At 54.4% G+C, this 22,503-nt stretch overlaps 7 protein-coding genes across 7 annotated transcripts; 4 read left to right on the plus strand and 3 right to left on the minus strand.

The window, feature by feature from the left end:
* Positions 1-469: 469 nt before the first annotated feature.
* On the minus strand, positions 470-4,282 carry SETTUDRAFT_35842 (uncharacterized protein; the record flags this gene model as incomplete). Its single annotated transcript, XM_008033063.1, has 4 exons — positions 470-2,181; positions 2,265-3,117; positions 3,225-3,593; positions 3,698-4,282. The coding sequence occupies 4 exons, from the start codon at positions 4,280-4,282 to the stop codon at positions 470-472; spliced, it is 3,519 nt and encodes a 1,172-aa protein (XP_008031254.1).
* A 254-nt stretch (positions 4,283-4,536) lies between these two features.
* Positions 4,537-5,107, plus strand: SETTUDRAFT_166378 (uncharacterized protein). The gene has a single exon (XM_008033337.1). The coding sequence runs from the start codon at positions 4,618-4,620 to the stop codon at positions 4,939-4,941; it is 324 nt and encodes a 107-aa protein (XP_008031528.1). The 5' UTR covers positions 4,537-4,617; the 3' UTR covers positions 4,942-5,107.
* A 2,388-nt stretch (positions 5,108-7,495) lies between these two features.
* SETTUDRAFT_44790 (uncharacterized protein) lies at positions 7,496-8,852 on the minus strand (the record flags this gene model as incomplete). The annotated part of the gene is made up of 2 exons (XM_008033108.1): positions 7,496-8,275; positions 8,480-8,852. The coding sequence occupies 2 exons, from the start codon at positions 8,850-8,852 to the stop codon at positions 7,629-7,631; spliced, it is 1,020 nt and encodes a 339-aa protein (XP_008031299.1). The 3' UTR covers positions 7,496-7,628.
* Positions 8,853-9,381: 529 nt separating this feature from the next.
* On the plus strand, positions 9,382-11,152 carry SETTUDRAFT_166381 (uncharacterized protein). Its single transcript, XM_008033338.1, has 2 exons — positions 9,382-9,886; positions 9,950-11,152. Exons 1-2 carry the CDS (start codon positions 9,420-9,422, stop codon positions 10,962-10,964), a joined length of 1,482 nt encoding a protein of 493 aa, XP_008031529.1. The 5' UTR covers positions 9,382-9,419; the 3' UTR covers positions 10,965-11,152.
* A 2,222-nt stretch (positions 11,153-13,374) lies between these two features.
* Positions 13,375-16,563, minus strand: SETTUDRAFT_144105 (uncharacterized protein; the record flags this gene model as incomplete). The annotated part of the gene is made up of 2 exons (XM_008033339.1): positions 13,375-16,290; positions 16,348-16,563. 2 exons carry the CDS (start codon positions 16,561-16,563, stop codon positions 13,375-13,377), a joined length of 3,132 nt encoding a protein of 1,043 aa, XP_008031530.1.
* A 1,259-nt stretch (positions 16,564-17,822) lies between these two features.
* Positions 17,823-19,407, plus strand: SETTUDRAFT_174614 (glycosyltransferase family 2 protein; the record flags this gene model as incomplete). Its single annotated transcript, XM_008033340.1, has 2 exons — positions 17,823-19,162; positions 19,218-19,407. The coding sequence occupies 2 exons, from the start codon at positions 17,823-17,825 to the stop codon at positions 19,405-19,407; spliced, it is 1,530 nt and encodes a 509-aa protein (XP_008031531.1).
* Positions 19,408-21,096: 1,689 nt separating this feature from the next.
* SETTUDRAFT_35847 (uncharacterized protein) lies at positions 21,097-22,484 on the plus strand (the record flags this gene model as incomplete). The annotated part of the gene is made up of 2 exons (XM_008033064.1): positions 21,097-22,192; positions 22,246-22,484. 2 exons carry the CDS (start codon positions 21,097-21,099, stop codon positions 22,482-22,484), a joined length of 1,335 nt encoding a protein of 444 aa, XP_008031255.1.
* Between the last annotated feature and the right edge of the window lie 19 nt (positions 22,485-22,503).

Consider the following 22,503-nt stretch of genomic DNA (forward strand, 5'->3'; position numbering starts at 1 on the left):
CGCCGCGCTTTTCGGTGCACTCTCGGCGGCTCGGTCTTGGCAGAACTTCACCGAGCATGCACATCGTCATACAGACATGTTACGTCCGTACGCCTGCAGCCAGCTTGACAAGCTCCGCTCATTCTACCCATAACGGGACAAGGCGTCTTCGGTAATCGTGTAACGTTTCGTATTACGCGTAAATGCTACTATCGACCCATATCCTGAGGTCATTCCTAACATGCAAGTTCATCAAGGGTATTATTCAGCCCGCCCAAAAAAATAGCCCGATCGCCAAAACGCCGCAGAAGAAGAAGAAGCCATCCAACAGCTTCGGCTAATGCTATCGTGATCATAACATGTCCCTTACCCAGACCCAGCTATCCCGCTCCAGGCAATGGTCGTGCGGACGGTATACAAACAACATGGCCGTCTTCCCAAACACAGCACAGCAGTCTGAGCCGCCGTGCCAAAAGGAAATTTTGTAAATTTATGCAATCGTGCAGTACGTCCGAAGCAGTCGGGCAATGTCGCGTGTGACAAAGGGCTTGGTGACGAATCCTTTCATGCCACTCTTGACTGCTTTGTCGAGAGCAGCGTCGGTAATATCTGCACTGACGGCAAGCACCGTAGGCTTGGTTTCAAGTTCTGGCATTGACAGTATCACCTGCGTGGCTTGAAACCCATCTAGTAATGGCATCCACAGGTCCATGAGAACAACATCGAATACTGCTTCTGGAGGCCCGAGCGCGTTGCGGCGAACAGTGTCAACGGCGTCATTGCCATTGAATGCTGTGATGATGTTCTTGTAGCCCAGCCTGCCAAGCATGCTTACGAGAACGCGCCTGTTTATGGCATTGTCGTCCACAACCAGAATATTGAGAGGAAGTTGATGACCGAGATTCGATGGAATCGCTTCCTTGGCCGAAGGCAGGGCACGGGCAGCAGTACGTCGTGGAGGCGATGAGGTGCGGCGAGGGGTGGCAAGGCCTACATTGGTTGGCGGGCTTGCATCGTCGACAACAATGGCAGGCGTGCTTGGTGCTGGGCGCTCGCATTCGCTTTTGAAGGGGTCCGAGTTGAGCGGAGGCGTCACGAGGCCACGGTTGAGATCCAAGCGGGGTACCTCGGGGTCGAGAGACATGCGAGATTTGATAGAGGGGGTAGGCGATCCAAAGGGTGTCGCGGGACGGCTGCAGATCTCCCCTGGTGTAAGAGGAACCCGCATTTCAAACTCGGACCCTCTTGCTGGTCCAGAGACATGTGAACGGAGGCAGAATAAGTCACCGCCGAGCTTCCTTGCAATGCCTTTGGCAACCATGAGTCCAAGGCCCAGCCCCTCGCTCTGTCTTGTCATCGAGTCGTCTTCTCTTGAAAAAGGCTTAAAAAGATTGGGCAGAAAGGCTGCCGGGATGCCAGAGCCAGTGTCCTTGATGTTGATGACGATGTAGCGGCATTTGGCGCTAAGCGTGGCCTGGAGCGTAATGGACCCGTCCTGGGTGAACTTGATGGCATTCAAGGCTACGCAAGACACCATCTTGGCCAGGTCTCGTTCATCAATGACGATCGTGTCCGGCACGTCGGAGGAAACAGTCCACTCTATCCATTTGGTGTGTGTAGCTCCATTCGAGCTGCGTGTCCGCACTTCGATGCGTTCTCCTGTATCCATCGCCTCGGCAACGGCAGAATCTGGTCTTCCTCCTACTTTGAGAGCGTCGTTGATTACGTACTGCAGAACTTCTCGGAGGTTTGTATGTCGCAGTCCAGGTACGGTAGAGTGCTCCGAGGCGAAGATGGGCGAGGTGGCCGAGTCACACTTGCCCAACGAAGGCGTGTGGGAGCAGGCACGGTCCATTTGTTCCATTTCCGTAGAGCTTGGGTTTGGGGGACAGGACTTGGTGCCACGAGGAACAGGCTCTCCCACCGGGCTTGGTCGAACACGCTGGCGAGCCTGCTTTGCCACTCGCGCCTTCAAAGCATACTCTGCCCCAGGCACCTCCTGTCTCCTTCTCTTGATTCCACGGAGGGGTGCATGCAGGCTATTGTCAGCAATCATAAGATCAGGTCGCACCTCTCGCCAGAACGTATTCCATTGGTCAGGCGTCTTGTCTATCGGCGATTGTGGGGTCTCAGGAACACCCATATTCATGTCGTAAGCATGGACCACATTGTCGGCTGCCTCGACTGCGCGTCTTGAGCTGTCTGGTGGATCGTCAGTATCAAGTCGATCAACATGCCCAGAAGCAACCTGATGCCACAAATCGCTGCAAGGGATCGTGACTGACCTTGAACAGCCTCAATGTTTTCCTTGAGCGTGCAAAGTATCTCGCGGGTGCGTGGATCCAGCTGGAAAGACTCGGACGCCTCCTTGACGTTTGCCATCATGACGTCGAGCATACCAACGACACCTTGCATTGGGGTTCTCAGTTCGTGAGAGAGGCTTCTGGCGTAGGGCTTGAGCGACTGAGCAACCGTGACAGCCCTGTGTGGCACGATCTTGGGGACTTGGGCCTCGACAGGCTCTGCGGATTCGGCGAACTGGTTGCCTTCGAGCACGCGCTCCAAAATCATGTCCTCGAGACTGTGCATCATCATCTCCAGAAAGCCCCAGCTCAGCACACGTCGCTCTGCCCCCTCTTTTCCCCACATGACACCAAAGTGGGCAAAACACTTGCCCTCGGCAAACAGCGGGATTCCCAGGTAGGCCTCTCCGGGAATAATCAGGTCGTTTGGGTTGTTGATGATGAAGTCGTTGAGCTTTTCGGGTATGATGAAGACCTTGTCGTGCTTCATGTAGGCACAGGGGCACTGGTAGGCATGGTACTTGAAGTTCCGCAGGTGGCCCGGGCCGTTGCCGTTGTCGTCGTTGATGTAGAAGGCTTCGCCCATGAGGCAGGCGCCGGGCTCTCCTATGGGGGGCAACTCGACGGCAATGTTCTTGTCGTCGACGAGAATGCGCTTGGAGACAAAAGCATACTGGGCATCGGCAATCTGGGCAAGGCCCTGGGTGAGGTCGATCCAGAAGGTGTCAGTGTCGGCTTGCCGGAGGGACTCCTTGAGGCGGACGAGCTGCTCGGCAGCGTTGCTCTCAGCGGGATCAAAGATGCGCGACAGTCCGTCCTTGAAGCCCGCGTGGCCCTGTTGCACAACCATGCCTGGTATGGGGCGAGAGAAGCAGAGTGACTGGCGCTCGATTATATCAGGTGGGATGGTAGTGGTTTCCCCCATGGCTCAGAGATGCATACAGGCTGGCCTCGGAACGGGTGTCCAGGATGGGCGCCGGGGTATTGGTCAGACACGGTCAGAAGTGGGTAAGGCGGCACGAGCAGCGTGGACGGCCAACAGTGGTGCAGAGCTTGGCTAGCAGAGAGGAGCACAGAGGCTGCAGCAGACGCATTCAGGAAGGGATTAGTAACCGACGGAGCAGTAGCAGTAGCAGCGGCGGCGGGGGCGGCAGCAGCAGCAGCAGCGTGATACGGGGGTGGGAAGGGCAGCAGGGAGGATGGCGTCGTGGGCGGGTCAGCGAGAAGAAAGGCGAGGGATGGCGGGCCAGCGAACAGCAGCAGCAGCAGGCAGGCAGGCCGGCAGCGATATGGTTGGTGTGGCAGGCGTGTCTGGAGAAGGCGTGTGTGCTAGAGTCGTCGCACATAAGAGGGCGGGCGGGCGGCGGGCGATCTAGAACGCGACCCGGAGCGGTGGCTTTGCGTGCTGCTAGCACCCCTCGAGGCCCGCTCTGGGTGCGCCTGTTATCGGTAGTAGCAGCAGTAGCCTTCGCCGTCATGGCAGTAGCGGCGGCGGCGGCTGTGAAGGGCGACGTCGAGGCCGCGGAGGCGATCACGGCCGCATCTGGACGGCGCCATAGCTGGGAGGGACGCCGTTTGCACGGGGCATGGGCATAGCCGGGGTTGCAGAGGCGCTCCAAGAGGCTCGTCGCGGTGGGCTGGCAGTCGTCTGCTTGTGCGTGTGTGATAGGCGGCGGGCAGGTTGTGCTTCGAGGGGCCCTGGCAGGCTCGGGCTTGGGTCTCAGCGGCACGGTGGGGGGGGGGGGAGGAGTGGGAGAGGAGGGGGGGGGAGGGGGCACGACGCGGCTGCTGGAACAGTCTAGACACTCTCGGCTGCCCGTCGCTCCTGCACGATTTGCAGCGCTACCCCGGTCGCGCCTTCCGCTCTGGCCCCTATGCAAACACGGCCTGCACTCAACCGCCGACGCGCTGCCCTCGCCCAGGACGCCTGGCAGCAACGCATGCGAATTAAACTTTTCCATCCTTCTTCTCTTTTGCTTGGGGCCGGCGCCGAGAATCATCCCATCTATTTGTGGCTGTCAAAAGCTACGGTGCGTGCCTTTTCTCGCAGCGCCCCTGCCCCCTGGTCTCTCTTGTCCGTTCCTTCGTTCCTTTCTTCCTTCCTTCCGCCAGCCCCTCAACAAGCAGCCACGGCCGTGTTTCGACGCAGCAACAGAGCGGCAGTAGCAACAGCAGCAGCCGCATGACGTCAGTGGCACGGCATGTGGCTGCACGCGAGCCCTCACCGCACCTGGGAGCCGGCGCAGCGTGTGTCGGCTTCAGCGTGTCGGCGTGCGTGTGTGCGTGTATGTGCTATGGATGTATTTAGTAGTATCTAATTCGCATGGTGGTGGACATGCATCCAACCACGGCGCCAGATCGACGATCGTCCGAAGCCGAACCTAGCGCTCTTCTTGCTGCTGTCAGCCTGTGCGCCGCCGCCGCCGCTGCTGCTTTGGGCCTCCTCAGCAGCAGCCCGCCGTCGCCTGGTCGGCGTCGTCGTGGTGCCTACGCCGGGCTCAGACTAGCCCCAGGTCCTCGTCACGCCTGTTGCACCATGCCTTCTGACCATTTTCGACGCAGCGCCCGCTTCACTTTGCATACATCCGCCCATACATCTCACACACACACACACACACACAGCAATGCCCGCTGCACGCGACGGGCGAGCACCATGTAGGTAGTGTGTATGTCGTATCTGCGCACATGGACGAACGTGTCATCTCGACGAGATCCAGGCCCGGCTTGGGGGTTGCCCTGCTCGGCCCTTCGCAGTCGTGGTCGTGGTCGTGGTCTGGTCGTGACTTCCCGCGCTAGGCCCTGCCGCCTGCCCAATCAGCCGCGGCGCCCCCAGCCGCCCCACCCCCAAGGCTCACTCGCTCACTCGCTCACCCTCTGCGCGCGCCGCGTTTGCTCCAGGCCAGACGACGCCTCACCAGCCCTCAGGCCGGCGTAACGTTACATTGTCTGTCATTTTGCCTGCCCAGCTCTCGCCCACACCCGCGCCCGTTTCAAGTCAGGGCACTCACTCGACGCCTGCCCACGCGTCGCACCAAGCCCTCGCTCTACCACCGCCCGCCCCCATGATCGACAAGCAACTCATGAACCGCGCGTCCCACTCCAGTAATGATGTGCATGACGCTCGTCAGCTGGGTTGATCCGCCTCTGCACCCCCCCAAGCCCATGGCCAGGGACCGGTCAGATAATGCTGGCCATTTTTCTTCTTCCGTCTCTCCACCCATGGACGTGTGCTCCCCCCCCCTTTGTGCTCCATGTACAAACATCTCTAGTCCACCACTGACAACAATCCACCCGCCGGGTGCGCGGTTTCTCACTTGTCCGGCGCTAGCTGCCCACCAAACCTCCAAGAACATCAAACCTGCCGGCACCCGCATTCACCACTGCCACTGCCAGCTGCTCCGGACACATGCCGCCATCTACGCACTCGTTACCGCAACTAAAGAGAGCTTACCTATGTGCCCAGCAACGCCGGCGACACCGTCTCGGCCGCGTCCAGCCCACGAGGCCAGCCGGCACTGTTGCTGTGCAAATCATTGTCTTCCAGGCATCCGGCTCGATCTGTACACCAAATGACCCCACTCGCGGGTCTACCAGGCGCGTATCCTGATCGCACGTCTCACGAGAATTGACGCAAAGCAGGTAGGGCGAGACTTTTTGTTTGCTTGTTACGCTGCCACCACACTCCAAAAAGAAGCGTCTGGAACAGGAGAGGAGCACAAGAAGCACGATACACGCTCCACAGGCCATGTACCGCAAGTAGTCCGCCCACGTATTGAAATGACGGCATCGCGGGCTACGCGAGACGTCTTCAGCCGCGCTTCTTGGCTCGGAGCCTTTGTCCCGTTGTCAGCTTCAGGCGCCTCTCCAGCTCGTACGAAGCCGTCCTGCCAAAACCACAAACGCCTTTTTTCGCTGCGCTGTCCGCCTTGATGACGACATGCAGTCACCCCATGCTCGCAGGCTGAATTGGGCGCAGATCTGGAATTCTTGGCAACGGCCTGGACCTAGCTAGGCCGGGCCCTTGGCTGCCTCGTCGGCATTAAAGCCACCCCAACGCCTTACACTGCATGCGAGGCCCTGTTTAAACAGCTGACCTGAGTTGGTTGAGAAGACGTCCGGGAGGATTATTATTTCCGGACCTCAGGCACATCCCTACACCGTGAGCCAGATGCAATATAACGCCCCATCAGCCGGCAACCCGCTGAAACGGCAGCCGCCCGTCTAGCCCAACAATATCGGCGTTGCGCCTACGCAGAGACTTGGGAAGAGATGGAGTCAGTCAGCGTTGAGCTGTGCACTACGCAGCTACCGACATTAGCGTCGCTAGCCACGACAACTGACTAGACAGACGAACACGTACAGGGGTAAACCACCACTCACGTGCTGCGAGAGCTGACCTGATGAGCTGCCGCCACTTCTTGCGCCGCGTCTAAGAAGAACTAGGCGTGGCTGAATGCTGGGCTTGGCCAGATGCGCCCAGAACACCATGTCTAGTCCATGCCTCGACGGCAAACCGCGCCGCTAAACTCGTCGCCATGTTATCATGTCCACGCCCAACATCCCAACCGCACATCTCAAGGCCCCCAAGTGCCGAATTTCCCGTAGTCTCGCACCTGAGTCGGGCGGCCCAGTCCCCCTTTCCCCCTCCCCAGGATACTAGCCCTGCGCGAGGCGGTGCTGTGGCGCTCCTACTGTTTTCTTTGATCAAAGGATCTACTGCGTATGAACCTTAAATCTAGTATTTTGGACATGTTAAGGTTCCTGCTTCATCTCTCTTTGTCTCTTTTCGTTCCCGCCTGGAGGGGACGGCATGGAACAGAGACTGGTTGACTGGCCAACTTGGCGACCGTCAGCTCCGAGGAGCAGAGAGACTTTTCCGGTCTGCGCTCTATTTTTTTTTCCAAGGTAGCGTTAAAAGGGGGAGGGAGAAACCGACGAATACAAGGTTGAGTAGCTGCACGTTGTTGCTAGTAATAGCGTCTTACCCTTGTTCTCGATTTGGTCCTTGAAGTTAAGAAAACTATAAGTTGAATATTAAGAGGTTCGAGGCTCTGGCTTTTCGCTTACTGGCCTATTTTTGTGAATACTCATGCATGTGCATATGCATGTGCGTATGTGGGCTAGCTGGGAAGAGGGATTTTCGAGAGAGGGGTAATTCGTGGAGTGCTGTTCTGTCGGTCTGTTTGTCCGGGGTGCTTGCAGTAGTGATCTGGGGTCATGTTACTTTTTATTCTGGCTTGGACGTGATGAATCTGTTCATCATGTGTTGAGCAAGCGGGCTTGATGGTATTGGGTGAGAGGGCCTGGAAGAAGAGAGTCTCATGAGGATTCCCAGACACGGCAATATCACGATACAAGACGGGCTGCTGTCCCCACACTCCCTGTCTCAAACAACTCGACCAGTCCCGCGCCTAGACACTCTTCCAGCGCCCATTCAAACCGCATCCCGTAAAAAACCTTCCATTTCTTCGTCTTCCCAGGAAGCACGCCTGCAAATTCTCCTCTCAGCTTCTTCCGTTCAGCTTTGACATCCCCGGCTGCTGCTGCGACGCCACCGTCCCAGCGCTCCGCCAGGATATGTAGCGGCAGTTCCTTGTACTTTGTCTTGTTCAACAGCGCGACAATATGGCTTCGTGCTTCGACGAGGAGTTTGATATGCGTGCCCATGCTGGGCAGAGAAAACGTATACTGCGCTCTTAGTGCTGGCCGCGACCCAGACAGCGTGATCCCGCCGTGCATGTGCTGTGTAGCGTGTATACCGCCAACAGCATCGAGGGACCCTGCTGCATGGCGGAAGCCACGTGTTGAGACTGCAGCCAGGGCTGTGGGGCTTGGAGAGGCGAAAAGAGAAGATGTCGATGAATAAGAGCTAGAGACCGAGGCCGAAGTCAAGAAGCCGGTGGTTACCAGAGCGGATAACTCCTGTGAAGTGAATGCTGTCCCCGGGATACATGATGATGTTGGATTAGCCGCCATACTGGAAACGTACTTTTCTATACGCTGCGTCAGCCATGCATACTTCCAACCTCACAGATGGCATCTTCGTACCCTTCACATCATCACTCAGTTCCACATGCGCCCTCACAAGCGCCTGCCACTCGTCCACAGAAGCCACGCCCTCGCCCACAGCCGCCGCTCCCACACCACCGCGACGCGGAACCGTGACTCGCCGCAGGATTCCTGCCTGCACGACGTACTCAGCGCGTTGATATGCGCAAGCGTTACAAACGGGGGGAGGCGCAGCCGAAAATTCAAGACTTGGGCTGTTCGCACAGAGTTCATGCCGCTTTTCTCTGGTACAGCGCTAAACATGCGGCGCTGGATGTAGGAAACGTATTGGGGCACATCGCGGAAGTTGAGGTCGCTGGCGAGAGAGGCTATGACGCCTGTGTCGTTGAGCTGGTAGTCATCATCGTGGGAGGTGGAGTCGTGAGATGGTAGTGGCAATCTCTTGGGACCTGTATTGGGTGTGGATGAGGTCTTGCGCTTTAGTCCTAGGGCTGCTGCTGCGCTTCTTCTCCGCGGCTTGGTGATGCGCGATGAGCGGGCTGGAGTGGCTTGGAGTGACATGGTCCTATGGTTCCTTCTCTTGTCCAGAATTGTACGAGGGCGACCGCGAGAGTATCAGTCTGGTAGCGGCTTCATCAGCAGCGGCGGCGCCATGGCTGCTGAGGAAAGAGCATGCCTTCGAAGAGACCAGTCGCGAGTGGCGATATGGTGTGAGGCGGTGCTGGGTCACGTGATATGACCCATATGGAAATGCAAGCGCCATAGTATTATCATCATACTACCTACACTGCGAACCCAAGACATGAGTCCGACCTATTATTGTTTTGCAGTCACCCCATGTCACAAAACATGGCGCCAGGTTGTCTTGTCTCGTCTCACATACATATGACAGCCTGTCACGCTGTCACGCTGTCTGTCTTCTTGGCCTGTGGATCGACGTTGCCGCGGGACCCTATGAGCAGTGGCGCTGGCCGCGGCCGCCGCCACAGAGACCAACGTCATTTCCACGCGGAACGTCAGGAAGCTCCAACGCGCGCTATGCAACCCAACAAAACCCCAAACATGTCCTGACACTCTTCTCTATCCACATCGCCCACCAGCTCGCTCAACTCCCGCCCATTGCTAGCCATGTCGCTGAACCCCGAGCCCTCTGCGCCTGAGGAGCGCGCTGAGCGCGACCTGCCGCCCAAGTCGTACGCTGACGCTGCCGAAGAGGCCCTCCACCCGGGCCCACAATCACATGCCAACGGCAAGAATAATGAGGTAAAACCCAATGGCATCCCGCATGCACAAGAAGAGGACCAGACGTTCCACGAGGGCATTGGCCAGGACGGCACGCCCAGGAGCCCGACAGCAAAAGGCCATCGTCGTGTGTCGTCGCGCAGCTCTCAACACACGCCCGGCCACAAACAGGACAGCCACCCGCCCAAAGCCATGTTTGAGAGTCATACAAATGGTAACGGCCATGCGCTGACCAGTGTAAAGCCGCGGCAGGATATTGAACTCGCCAAGAAGGACAGAAGAATCGACCGCAAGCGCAGGGACTCGGAGCTCACCACGGGACGGCAGGCTGGCGCAGGATGGTCCAAGAGCAAGTAAGTCGACGGCCTGTACTATATGTTCGTTTGAAAGATTACCTGCTGACTCGATGGCGCCAGAATACGATTTGCGCCTATGAACATACCCTTGCAGCGCCGCCTCCAGACCCTCGCCGTGCTCATGCACACGCTCAGCATCGTCGGAAGTCTCGCCATCTTCTTCTTCCTGTGCAGCATACCGCTGCTCTGGCCCATTCTCCTCCCGTATACCGTGTACGTGCTCTTCTCCAACGCGGGAACGTCGGGAGAGCTCTCTCTGCGGAGCGATTGGTTTCGCCGACTACCCGTCTGGTCGCTCTTCGCATCCTACTTTCCGGCCCGTCTACACCGTTCGCAGGAGTTGGAGCCAACGAGAAAGTACATTTTTGGTTACCACCCACATGGAATCATCTCACACGGTGCTTTTGCTGCCTTTGCCACGGAAGCTCTAGGCTTCTCGCAGCTGTTCCCTGGTATCACTAATGCTCTGCTGACTCTTGACTCTAACTTTCGCTACCCAATTTATCGCGAGTATGCGCTCCGCCTCGGCATGGCTTCTGTATCCCGCGAGTCGTGCGAGAACATCCTTTCCAAGGGAGGCCCCAACAACGAAGGTATGGGCCGCGCCATTACCATTGTCGTCGGAGGTGCCCGTGAATCTCTCGATGCTCGCCCCGGAACCGTCAAGCTCGTTCTCCGTCGCCGCAAGGGCTTCGTCAAGATGGCTATTCGCACCGGTGCCGATCTCGTACCTGTCCTTGCGTTTGGCGAAAACGACATCTACGACCAAGTCGATACCGAGTCGCATCCCTACATCCACAAATTCCAGATGCTGGTCAAGAAGTTTATGGGTTTCACGGTGCCGATATTCCACGCTCGAGGCATCTTTAACTACGATGTCGGAATGATGCCTTATCGCAGACCAATCAACATTGTTGTTGGACGCCCAATCAGGGTGGTTCAAGACCAACATCCCGATAACGACTACATCGACAAAGTCCACCAGCAGTATGTCGATGAGCTGATGCGTATTTGGAACGAGCACAAGGATACGTTTGCCAAGCACAGGACAGGCGAGTTGGAGATTGTCGAGTAATAAGTTTGTGTGCGCGATGTTGTTTTCATCACTTTTTCTTTGTAGGTATAATTTCTATGGTGGACCCTTTTTTTTGAAAGTGGTATGCGGAGACTGGGCTGGGACACACGCGAATATCCATTAGTCTTGTTAATCAGACAGACGTGTATGCGGTATCATGCTGAAGGATAGATGAATTACACAACCGCTTTTTTTTGAAGTCATGTTTGCTTTTGACCACGCTTGAAACATGCTCTTTCTCTCTTTCTGCATAGACGGCTATGCGAAGCGGCTTGCTCCGTAGCACTTGGTCTACAGTAATACAATCCTCATGGTGTCTTGGTCTTGGTTACACCACCATTACACATGCGGATGCAATGGTAATTGTAAATTCACAGATTTGCACTCGAGACAAGGTGGCCTGAGTGAAGTGCAGTAAGTAAGCGTGCAGAGGAAGAAAAGAAAAGAAAGGAAAAGAGAATGCTGGTTTCGCTGTGAATGGGGAGAACTGTCGCACAGAGATGGACATGTGATATGAGATGAAACGACTCGAGACAGAGGGAAAAGAATACAGGGAAGGGAAGGAGCGAAAGATGGAAAAAAAGAGAGGCAATATCAAGACACTTTTCACTTTTCACTTTTTTACTCTATTTTACCTTTCTTTTTTTGTTCCTTTTTCCTGAGAAAAAAACTTGGAAAGAAAAGTAAGGAAGGAACGAAGGAACGAAGGAACGAAGGAACGAAGGGGGGGGGGAGTGCGTTAGCATACGAGAGCATAGCAAAGAGGACCCTGGGAAACGCTAGTGCAGGAGAAGAAGAAGAAGAAGAAGCTGGAAAGTATGGGCAAAGTGTGGAGAAGATGGGGGGGAAAGGGCGAGGTGAAGTGCAGAGATACGGTATCTTATGCTCATGATATGGTGATGCTTTGGTGAAAGAAAAGAAAAGGAAAGATTGAGATTGAGACTGAGACTGCGGTGGGGGATGGAATGAAACGAGTGGAAAACGAAGAAAAGGGAAAGAGTAGGGAGAGAGAAGGGAAACGAAACGAAACGAGATGAGACGAAATGAGGTAGAAAGGTCTTGGTGGTTTTGAAGTGGGATGATGGGGAAGGAGATAGGGGGGGGGAGAGAATGCAGGATGCAGGATGGAAGGGTGAAAATGGTGAGAATGGAATGGTGAAGAGAAGAACGAAGGGGGCCAGTGTGAATGTAACTCGGAAAACTGGGTGACTCAGTACAGTACATACATACATACATACAGCGTATTTATGAAACTTGGGACTTATGAAAACACTCCCATACACACTTTTATTGTCACAAAGGCTGGATAACTAGACTAGTGTATTTGCATTATGTTGCATTAGCCTAGCTTCGGCTTCGGGTGATGGTGGTGGTGGTGGTGTGGGTAGGGAGAGAAAGGCAACAGGAGTTCACGCGAGGTGGTGCGGGAAAAAGAAAGGTGGTGTGGGAGGAGTGGGAGAAAGAAAGAAAGAAAGAAAGAAAAGAAGGATTGAAAATGAAGGCGATGTGCAGGGCTGGTTGGATAGCGAATAGAAAGAAAGAAGGGAAAAAAGTAAAGATTGAAAAAGCGATGCTGTGGAAGACAAGGAAGGAAGAAGGATGGGAAGGGAAAAAAAAGGGGGGGGGGAGGTGCAGGATGGATAGAGGGCTATGAATATTGTCAGAGCTGTACTATGGTGTTTTTCCTGCCTACGACTTGATTTACACAGATGATTAAACTCTCTTCTTCTTTCTCTCTCCTCTTTCTCACCCCGTTCGTATATGTGTGTCAGTGAACCCCATCACCCATATTCCCCATGTCCCGTGACCTACATATATCCCACGTCCATGCGTGCACCCCCACCACCATCTATACACGTGGAAGCGAAAAGGCCAAAAAAAACACCCCAAACCAAGCCCAAACCAGAAACAAGGGAAACGAAAAATGAGAGGCAAAAAAGGATAATATGGCATTTCTGAAAACACTTTCTTTATACAGCAATACATGTTTCAGCCTGTTTGTCTGTTTGTCTGTCTGAGCCTAGGATGGAAAAAAAGAAAAGAAGCGCCAAGAGAGAAAGAGAAAAACAAGGGGGGGAATAGAAGCCAAACGAAGGGAAAAAGAAGAGGAAGAAGAAGAAGATGAAAGAAAAAGAACTAGTCTGTGTAAATCTGTGTGTGTGTGTGTCTGTGTGTGTTTGTGCAGTACATGTGCACTATTTTTCTTTCTTTCTTTCTTTCTTTTCTTCCTTCCTTCCTTCCACTGTCATTACGTACAACAACGGGACGGGGGCGCACGTGAATTTCCAGAAACGAGACATGTGGTACAAAAAAAAGTAGGGAAAACGAGAAGGAAAAAAAGAAAACATGGGAATTAGGAAATAGGGGGATATATGTGCAAGTGTTTGTGTGTGTTTTTTTTGTTGTCCTTTTACCCGCTAAACCGACTTGTGACTCGACTAGAGTGTAGATCGTCGTCGGTGGAGAAAGCATGGATTTCGTATTCGGCTATCCGGGCGACGCCTTTGCCTTTGCCATTGCCATTTTCGGGGCTGCTTCTGCTGTCGTCGCTTGGGCGTTGTGCGAGGCCCGATTCGACGTCGCCGGTATTGTTATCACCCGTGGTGCTGTCTTCCTTTTCGTTGATCTGGCGGCCGGTAAAGAGGTCGTCTGGGTAGGGGAAGAGGGTGCGGCGGCGTGGAGGAGACTTGTTTGTTGCCGTCATCCAAACCAGAGCAGTCATGTCTTTTCCGAGGGCTTCAATGATGGGCGTGACTATCGGGAGCGCAGCGAAGAGGACCCCGTACGAGGTTACGCCTACAATGGCAATGTTGACGCCGTAGCTGAAGCCCCGATCGGCAAGGAACACCATAAGCCAGGAGCCGTAGGACCAAAAGACTAGGCCATGGATGAGGTAGATGGTAAAGACGTGGGGGAAGAGGATCAGGAATGGAGGCGTTGAGAGGACCCATTGCACGGCGGCGGAGAGCTCCACAATGGCCTGCATGCCGCCCGCGAACAGGAGACCATTGAGACGCGGCGTGTAGTATGGTGGGTATCCCGCTTCATCTGTGTTGAGAATGGCTTTACCTGTAACGGGGTCGGGATGGATGTTTCGCTCCGCGGTGCTAAAGTTAAAGTCTGTGTCTGACCAGTTGGGAATGACGTTGACAGCAAAACTGGTAATGATGCAGGCCCAGAAAAAGGTGACTGTGGCGTAGTAGGCGGCTGTCCGAGTGCTCAAAAAGGCCTTCCACTTGTACGTGACGTCGAGGTCGGTGAGCAGCAGACCGAGCCAAAGGTAGGTGCCCCAGGACTGTGCATACCAGTGGTTGACGAGGCAGAAAGCGTAGTAACACATGCGCTTCCACGGTGTCTTGATTTCGTACACAACCAGGACGCCGAGCAGCACAAGCCACGAGCCCTGGAGTTGCACGGCAATGGTCCAGAGCACACCAGTGCAGAAATGCAGAGTAATCTGTGGAACAGCATTGGGGATGAGAAAGATGAGCTCCAGAATTTCAGAAATGTACTGGCCGAAATGTTCGAAGCGCGTGACGTATGGCCAGTTGGACCAGGTAATACTGGGAATGTATTGAAGAAACCTCGTGGCACCAACGTCGATGAGAAAGTATTCCATCAACGCGACCGCCGCAACAGGAATCATGAGACGCGGTGTTCGACGCACAGCTGCCTTGGCCAATTCTTCCATCTTGCCTTTGCGAAGGTACGGTGCGGTCAGGAAACGAACTGACGTGGTGAAAAAGACACCGAGCCACATCTGGTTGAGCAAGAACGGGCCAATGATCCTTTGCGCCCAGGGTTCCGAAGCATTGTGTGCATCCGCACCCGGTTGGACAAGAGCAGGCAAAAAGGTAAGGCCAAAGTGCATAAGCGTGACGACGAGCGAGCAGAGTGCTGTAAGACCAGCAAGATGGTCGATACGGTTTCGCACCGGGGGAGGCTGCGGACGCATACGGGGAGCTGGCAGAGCAGACTCAGTCACAGTCTCCATTACAATCTTGTCAGGTCGTGACACTTGTGTGATTCGTGGATCGCGTAGCGTGAGTGATGAATCATGGTGATTGAGCGTACGCATTCCTGGCAGAGGCGGCACAGGAGCGAAAAGGTCCTCGCGACTGGTATGGAAGTTGCTGTTGTAAGGCGTCGTTGCACGGCTGTCCATAGCGATAGAGCTGTGGCGTGATCGGCCAATTCTAGGCGTGCTGCCTCCAAGTGTTGATGAGCCCGGCCTTGTATCGATCCTTTCGATGGTCAAGTCATCATCAAAACCGTGTTTCATTGAGGGAGTCTGGCCACGAGTGTCCGGACGTTGCGTGCTATCGGAAGATGAAAATGAGTGTAGACTCTGACCATATGGGCTCTTGATAGCCTGAGCCAGCGATGGCTCTGGTGCTGGCGCTGGTGCTGGTGCTGGTTTAGGAGGCTCACTTTTGACCTTTGGTGCTAAGCGTCGGATGAGCGTGTGTACAAGGAGAATGGTCGAAAGTGCAAGACAGGATATAGAGATCCATAGTGCCGGCATGCGTCTAATGTCTCTGTTCCCGTGCTGCCTCCACTTCTTTGTGGCGTCTTCTGCATACGAGGTGGAGCCACGCAGTTCAAAGTCGTCCATGGAGCAAGCATCAGTCAGAGGACAGCGTGCAACAAAGTCTTCACGAGAGTCTTCGTTCATCAATGACGAGTTGAAAAAAATGCGAATCCACCCAATTTCGGCAATCGATTCGGTGCGCCGAGGAGGCCCGCCCATGGAGTAGCGGTTACCCGTCGACCAATGCTTGAAGTAGAGGGCTGAGGGGACTGATGGCATGCCCTTGTTGTCCTTATGCAGCACCCGACGAGTCAGATTACCACCAATGTAGAAATCAATATAGTCTGCAGTCCAGTCGATGCGGTACTCGGTGAAGTCCCATGGGTTAATGCTGCCGTTGCTTAGCCCGCCGCCAAGTGTGGTGTAGTTATTGTTGGCGGCAGTGCTGCGGATGAGCTGACTAAAGTTTGCTCCAAGGTCGTGTGTGGTGAACTCGTTGTTGACAAACGTGCCAACCCATGGCTCAGCCCGAGAAGGAGGATTGTTCATAATACTAAGCTCCGTCACTTCGGTCTCGTTGTACTTCCACATCATGGAAGCAGCTGTTCCTGGAGCATCTTGGTCTGCAGGCTTGATCAAGGTGCGGAAAGAGCCATGTTGAATATCGCGCCTCTTGGTGCGAAGACTAGCGCCTCTGACAAGATGCTCGTCTGTCGATGGCTGGACTACCAGCTGCAGAGACTGGTCATTGTCGTGTAGGTTGTCTGGAGTGGCGCCAGAACGGAAAATTGCATTCTAAGAAGGATTAGTTGGAGCGTCCAAGACACTTATCACGTACGAATAGCCCCATACCCAGTCCTTGACATAGTTTTGTTCAAATTCCTCGGCAACAAACTCAAATGGCAGCCCTGTTGTTTCATTGAAATACACAATGATGGAGTCAGTGTAGAGCTCCTCGGTCTGATTGTCGTAGAAGCCGCAAGTGCAGTTTTTGGTTCCACGTGAAACCTCTGCCAGGGCAGGCAGAATATGAAAAAAGGCAAGCCCGAGTAGAGTCGAGCGAACCATGACGATAAACGAGTGACTGAACAAAGAAGGACAAGACGAAGAGCAAGGCCGCGTTCTCGAATCCAAGGTGGTATTTGTCTACCATACGTAATTGGAGTACACGGGGCCAGTCCAATCGGCTAAGAAGATTAGTGCAACCATGCTTTTCGGGCAGAGAGGAGCCGTGGTCTTCCCGGGAGGGCCGTAAACATGGAGGAGTAGGCTGCGAAGGCTCTCCTTTCCCAAGGTCTTGGCCCGCCCCTTGAGGTCGTCATCGAAGCGGTGCTTCAGCCGTGCACCGTGCAACAGGGCAAAAAAGCCATGCAAGCTTCCCTTGGCAGGCGCATCGATTATTGGGGGAGCAATGGGAGATGTCGCAAGAGACGGAGGGGGGTTGGGCAAGGTGCGGGACCGTGCACCGGCGCTACTTACTGTAGCAGGTCTGCACAGTCCATTCCTCCCACTCCTACTCGCACTCCCTCTTCTACGCCTCGTCGTCTCGCGTTTGTTGAGAGAGACTCGGCAACCGTCCTAGCCATTCACGCTCTGATCAGTGATCTTCGCCCCCAGCATTATCTCGTCTTGTCACAGCATGCTCCAGGATCATCAGGGTCTATGATGCACGCTCCATTACGGCGGCAGCGGTGCCATGCTGCACGTACACAGCCATTGGACAATTGCCCTGTTGTCAAGATATCTAGAGCAATGGCACATCTCTCAGCTGCTGCACGCTCCGTCACACCAATATGCCGTATACCAGGGACCATGCGGCCCAGAATGGCGGCAGGATGGCTTTGCCTGTCCTTGGACATTCACAAGCGCGCCGTTGACGTGCAAGACACTGCGACAAAAAGCACGCCATTGGCTGTCATGCACGAGGAACTCTAGTTCGACAGCCAACTTGGCGAATATTCCCCATGCCGATGGGCGTAGGAATGCCCAAGGTGGGGCATGGGGGTCACCCGCTTTGGTCCCATTGCTGGAGCCGGGCATTGTTCATGCCCGTGCCGATCCTAGAAACAATTGCAGGATGGTGCAAAGGCAAGCCCTCCTAAGCGGCATTGCACAATGGACGAGAATCCGTACACGAGGTTGTCGCTTTATTTTTCGCAAACGTTAGCTGTCCGCCACACCCTTTTCTTGCCGTACCTAACAAATCTCCTAGTATATGTTCTGTCTCTGTCCCTTCGGTCGTTTGAGCTTCGCTGCTGCAGTCATCCTTCTTTCGCTTTGACTCCCCCTTCCGCTCGTTACTGTCACATCAATCACTCCTTTATAAGATGTCTGACAACAAAGATTGTGTCATTGAGGTAGGCGACGTCACATCCCCGTTGCCTGCCGTCGACGAAAAGGCAGCACCCAAGACTAGCTGGACTCCCTCTCAAGTCGTTGGACGCTCATCCTCGTGGATCTCGGAATGGACACCCTTCGGTCTGGTCTTCTCCTACTACGTCTTCTCGGTTTGCATGTACATGTATTGCAATGATGGCCTGATCGCCATTTTTTGGTTTATATACATGTGTACCAACTTCTACATTGCCGGAACTACAGTCCTCGAGGCCTTCTTCAGCATCACGCCCTGCCGCGAGGCACGCGACGTCGTCACGCAAGCGCAAGAGAAGCAGTGGCTATTTCCTACGCCGAACAGCCAGCTGCCCATTTTGGATCTTCTCATTGTGGCTTACCTGCCCAATGAGCAAGATATCATCATGGATCGTGCTCACTATGCGCTTAGGGAAATCGCTTACCCTAGCGATAGGATCCGCATTAATATTCTCTATAATACACCAAAGCCAATCGAGCCACTGGAGACGGAGTTGGCCGAGCTTCCACTTCATTTTCCCCACGCTAGGGTCATCAAAGTCCCCGGCTCGACATCAAAGGCCGACAATCTCAACTACTTTTTTACACTCGACACTGGATCCGACCTCATCGCCATTTATGATTGCGATCACTATCCCCATCCCAACGCACCCCGGTGGGCTGCTGAGCGCTTCATGGCAGACAAGGACGTCGACATTGTGCAAGGCCGATGCATCGTGTTCAACTCCGAGGACTCGTTCATGACCAACATGATCTCGGTCGAATTCGACAAGATCTACGCTGTTTCCCATCCCGGTCGCTCAACTATGTGGGGGTTTGGGCTTTTCTGCGGATCCAATGGCTATTGGCGCGCCTCTCTTCTCCGCGACCTGAAAATGGACGACACCATGTTGACCGAAGACATTGATTCGGCATTGCGTGCATTTTCCAAGGGCGCTAAGACAGTCCACGACCTTAACGTTACTTCGTACGAACTGGCCCCCACGACATTTGCCGCGTTTTGGAAGCAGCGCCTCCGGTGGGCTCAGGGATGGGCTCAGGCCAGCATGCGTCACATGAAAATGGTATGGAATGGCGTCAAGGATCCATTGCACGAAGAGCATGCCAAGCGTAGCTTCACGGCCCGGTTCGGCGTGCTTTCGCTGTTGCTCATCCGAGAGTCGTCGTACTATCTCGTCACACAGTACACGTGTCTCGTTGCATCGTTCGTTATCGTCAAGTTTCCCACAAACGGGGAGGAGCTGTGGAGGCTGGTCTATTTTCAGTATCCCCTCTCGCAATGGCTCTTCATTATCAGGTTCGTAGCACACATGCACTGCCTGGTCCTTGGCCTTGCTGACCTTGTCTCACAGCATCATCTGCCTGTTCGCTACACTGTGGATCACCAACCAGGTCAAATCCGAGTTTGTATCCAGGAAGATGATCATTCTCTTTTCGGCCTTGTACCCATTTTATCTTGTTCTCAACGCCACCATCGGCCTGTACGGCCATGCACGGCAAATCGTCAAGTACAGCTCTTGGAATCCTACGGCTAGGAAGTAGCCTTGCAGATCAGCAGTCTCTTATGTTGTGTATATCCTAGTGGGCGAAGGACAATCGCCCTGTTTCTTTTCCCAGTAAAAATAGTCACGCGGCTTCGTTAGGCAGATGGACGATCTTAGGCTGCAGAATATATCCGGATGGTGTCAATAATACTTTTTTTCTCTAGACACACGGTCTATTTTTGCTCGAGTCTATCGCTTGTGAGGATGGAGCGAAGGATATCGTCCCGCCAACCCATTGCATGCTGCGATGGCGTTGTGTCAATAGCCACATACGCGGATCTTGACCTCGAGTACCTTGGCAGGTTCTGGCCCTGATCACTATGCATGATTGGGGTAACGCACCTTGCGCAGTGAAAACGCAGAGAAACATTTGGCAAGACTTGACCAATGTCGTTGGAGGCTGCGGGCCCTGGTGTGCTGGTGATGGTGGCGTACATACGCGCAAGCGACAGCGGGTAGATATCTAAGGAGCGCACTAGGGCTCGACAGGCTTCTCTCGCCCGAACGCCCCGACGTGTGCTGGATGTATCGAGAGAAGATGGGGAAGTGAAGTCGAGGATCTCGGCTCGGGAGATTACCAGGGAAACACGCGGTTGATCGACGGCACCTAGCCTAGTGCCACGCGCTCGGCCCGCGCTAGTGCTAGCGCGCCTCGCGGGATGAACGTCACACAAGGTGCAAGGGCCGAATGGACTGTAGCCTTAGTTCACGCATCCTTCAGTCAGACGCTCCAAGGACGCCAAAACGAATCCAGCATGTGGACGCCCCTGTGTTGTTTCTTCTGCCAACGATCGATCTGCCTGCCTTGCCACTGTGGTTGTTGACCCCGGAGTACGACGGCTCGGTGCGCCCGCCCCCTGAACCACCCATCCCTCATCACTCTGATACACGTTTGGCCTCTCGAGGGTGCGTATGCGCATAGACATTGGTAAATTCCAGGGTAAAGGCTGATAGGTTAAAGAGTCCTAGCCGTGTCTTTGCGCCACGCACGGAAGATCCTTATCACCACCCCCAAAACGTGCCGAAAAAAACTTATCTATCAGGTCTTCCACCAACGCCACATGTCACCTTACAGGCAGAAACAAGGCCGCGGATGCAAATCTATAAACATCCATGCCGATCTTGAATCGCGACATGCAGATTTGGCCCCCGCTGGTGACTGTACTTACAGTGACAGTATTCCCGAAAGCCAAGCTGGGCGTGAACCAGACACACACACACAAATCGGTAGTCTAACTCACGGCGTAGACTAGATGTAACGCTTATCGACAATTTCCCTAATGACAGGCTGACACGCCTCAAAAGCAAACATGTCGGGCGATTCCTGTTTCTGCCAGGGGTTGCTTTCCTCGGGAATTTGGTCTGCAATGCATCCGTCGTACCATGCAACACACCCGAAAAGGAGAGAGACCCTCGATATGTATTGGTTTTTTCTCGCACCCTCTCTCTTAGCGCAGCCAAGATGATGATCTCGCGTCCCCCCCGGAGCAGGTAGGGTGTGTAGGATTTGAGTTATTGGGAGTATGCGTTTACGGCTGTGCGCACCCTGGCCGATTGTTTGTGGTGTCTGTAGTGGTGGTATCTGACCAAGGTGGGTGGGGTGTATTGTGTCGCCCTGGTAAAGATTGTCCTTCTCATATCAGGTCCGTTCTTCGCGGCATGAGAGCACCAAGACCATTGTTCCATCATGAAGTCCGAACTTCTATCCTCTCCTTTAGCCATGTTCGCGGCGCCATCGAGCCCGCATGCGACTAGCAACCAGAACTACCTCATTGGGTTGCGGGGTCTTTTTGTAATTCAGTCATTCCTCTTCGTCTTCTTCCAGACATTTCTTCCAGCAGCCGTTCCTGATTCTAAAAATGTCGACGGGCCAAGTTACCAGGTCGGACTGCGCAAGTCATTTTCGGTGCTCTTTTGCAACCCGTCGCTGATTTACGGGTGGATCATTTTCCTCTCGGCGCGAACGATATGCTTACCGTACCTGGCCAACAAGACACGCGAGGTGGGCGCATCCAGTGTCTTTCGCCGCGGCGTCCGACTATGGATCCCGACATTTATGGCGTATTCGATTGCGGCAATGGCCTTCAGCACCTCTTCCACGGCCTACATTGCTGACTTCATGGAGGCAACTGGCAACATCTCGACCAGCGTCCCTATGCGCCTTGACGGTTTCATAGTCTACTTCAACTCGCTGTTTCAGATTTTCTGGCTCAACAAGAACTACAGTAACCAGGCCGCCAACAATGTTTTCCCATCCGGCACCCTCTGGATCGTTTCCGTGCTCTTCCAGCAAAGCTACACCGTCTATATGACCATGGTCATTGTCCCTTGTACTCGCACATCCTGGCGCGTTAAAGCCATGCTTGCCTTTATCGTCGCTGCGTTCTGGGTGCACAGCTGGGCCTGGTACAGCATCACTGGTCTTCTTCTTGCCGACGCCGTACTCAACATGGACTTTGCATCGCGGTCCCGCAAAGGGTTTAAGCTGTTCAAGTACGATCTTCCGCTTTGGCCACTGTACGCAACCATGGTCTTTACCGGAATCCTGCTACACTTTATCTTCATCTCGGGGCTGGAGCATATGCGCGACAACGAGCTGTACGGCCACACGGGCATCTACACCGGCGGCATGCTCAATGAGCGCATGGATAAAGATCAGCCCATGGCCCGCCTTGACAACTACCTCGTTATCCTGGGGTCAATCCTCTTAATCGAAACATTCGAGTTGCCTCGAAGTGTTCTTTCCGGTAGCTTCTTCGTCGCGCTCGGAAGGAGAAGCTTCAGTAAGTCTTCCTTGGTTTCTCAATAATGGCAGACAGCTGCTTACAACATGCAGGCTTCTTCCTCGTCCAATCCATCATCATATACACCGTCGGAATCAAGACGTACAACCACATGGCTGCAAACGGGACCAGCACCGGCGCAAACGGTTTCGTATGTTTCCTCGTGTGCGCACCCCTCGTAACGTTGCTTGCCGAGATTTTCTACCGCCTCATCGATCTGCCCAGCGTGGTAGTTGCAAGAGGCTTTTGGGCGTTCATGACGAAAGAGGATAGCGTGGAAGGCAGTGCTTAAAGTGTCACCAGGGCGTCAG

This window comes from Exserohilum turcica (genome assembly GCF_000359705.1).
Source record: "Exserohilum turcica Et28A unplaced genomic scaffold SETTUscaffold_9, whole genome shotgun sequence".
NCBI lineage: Eukaryota > Fungi > Ascomycota > Dothideomycetes > Pleosporales > Pleosporaceae > Exserohilum > Exserohilum turcicum.

Coding starts and splice junctions, on each gene's coding strand:
- SETTUDRAFT_166378 (XM_008033337.1), top strand. CDS start 4,618: ATGCATCCAACCACGGCGCCAGATCGACGATCGTCCGAAGCCGAACCT.
- SETTUDRAFT_166381 (XM_008033338.1), top strand. CDS start 9,420: ATGTCGCTGAACCCCGAGCCCTCTGCGCCTGAGGAGCGCGCTGAGCGC. Junction 9,887..9,949: donor GCAGGATGGTCCAAGAGCAA/GTAAGTCGACGG, acceptor CGATGGCGCCAG/AATACGATTTGCGCCTATGA.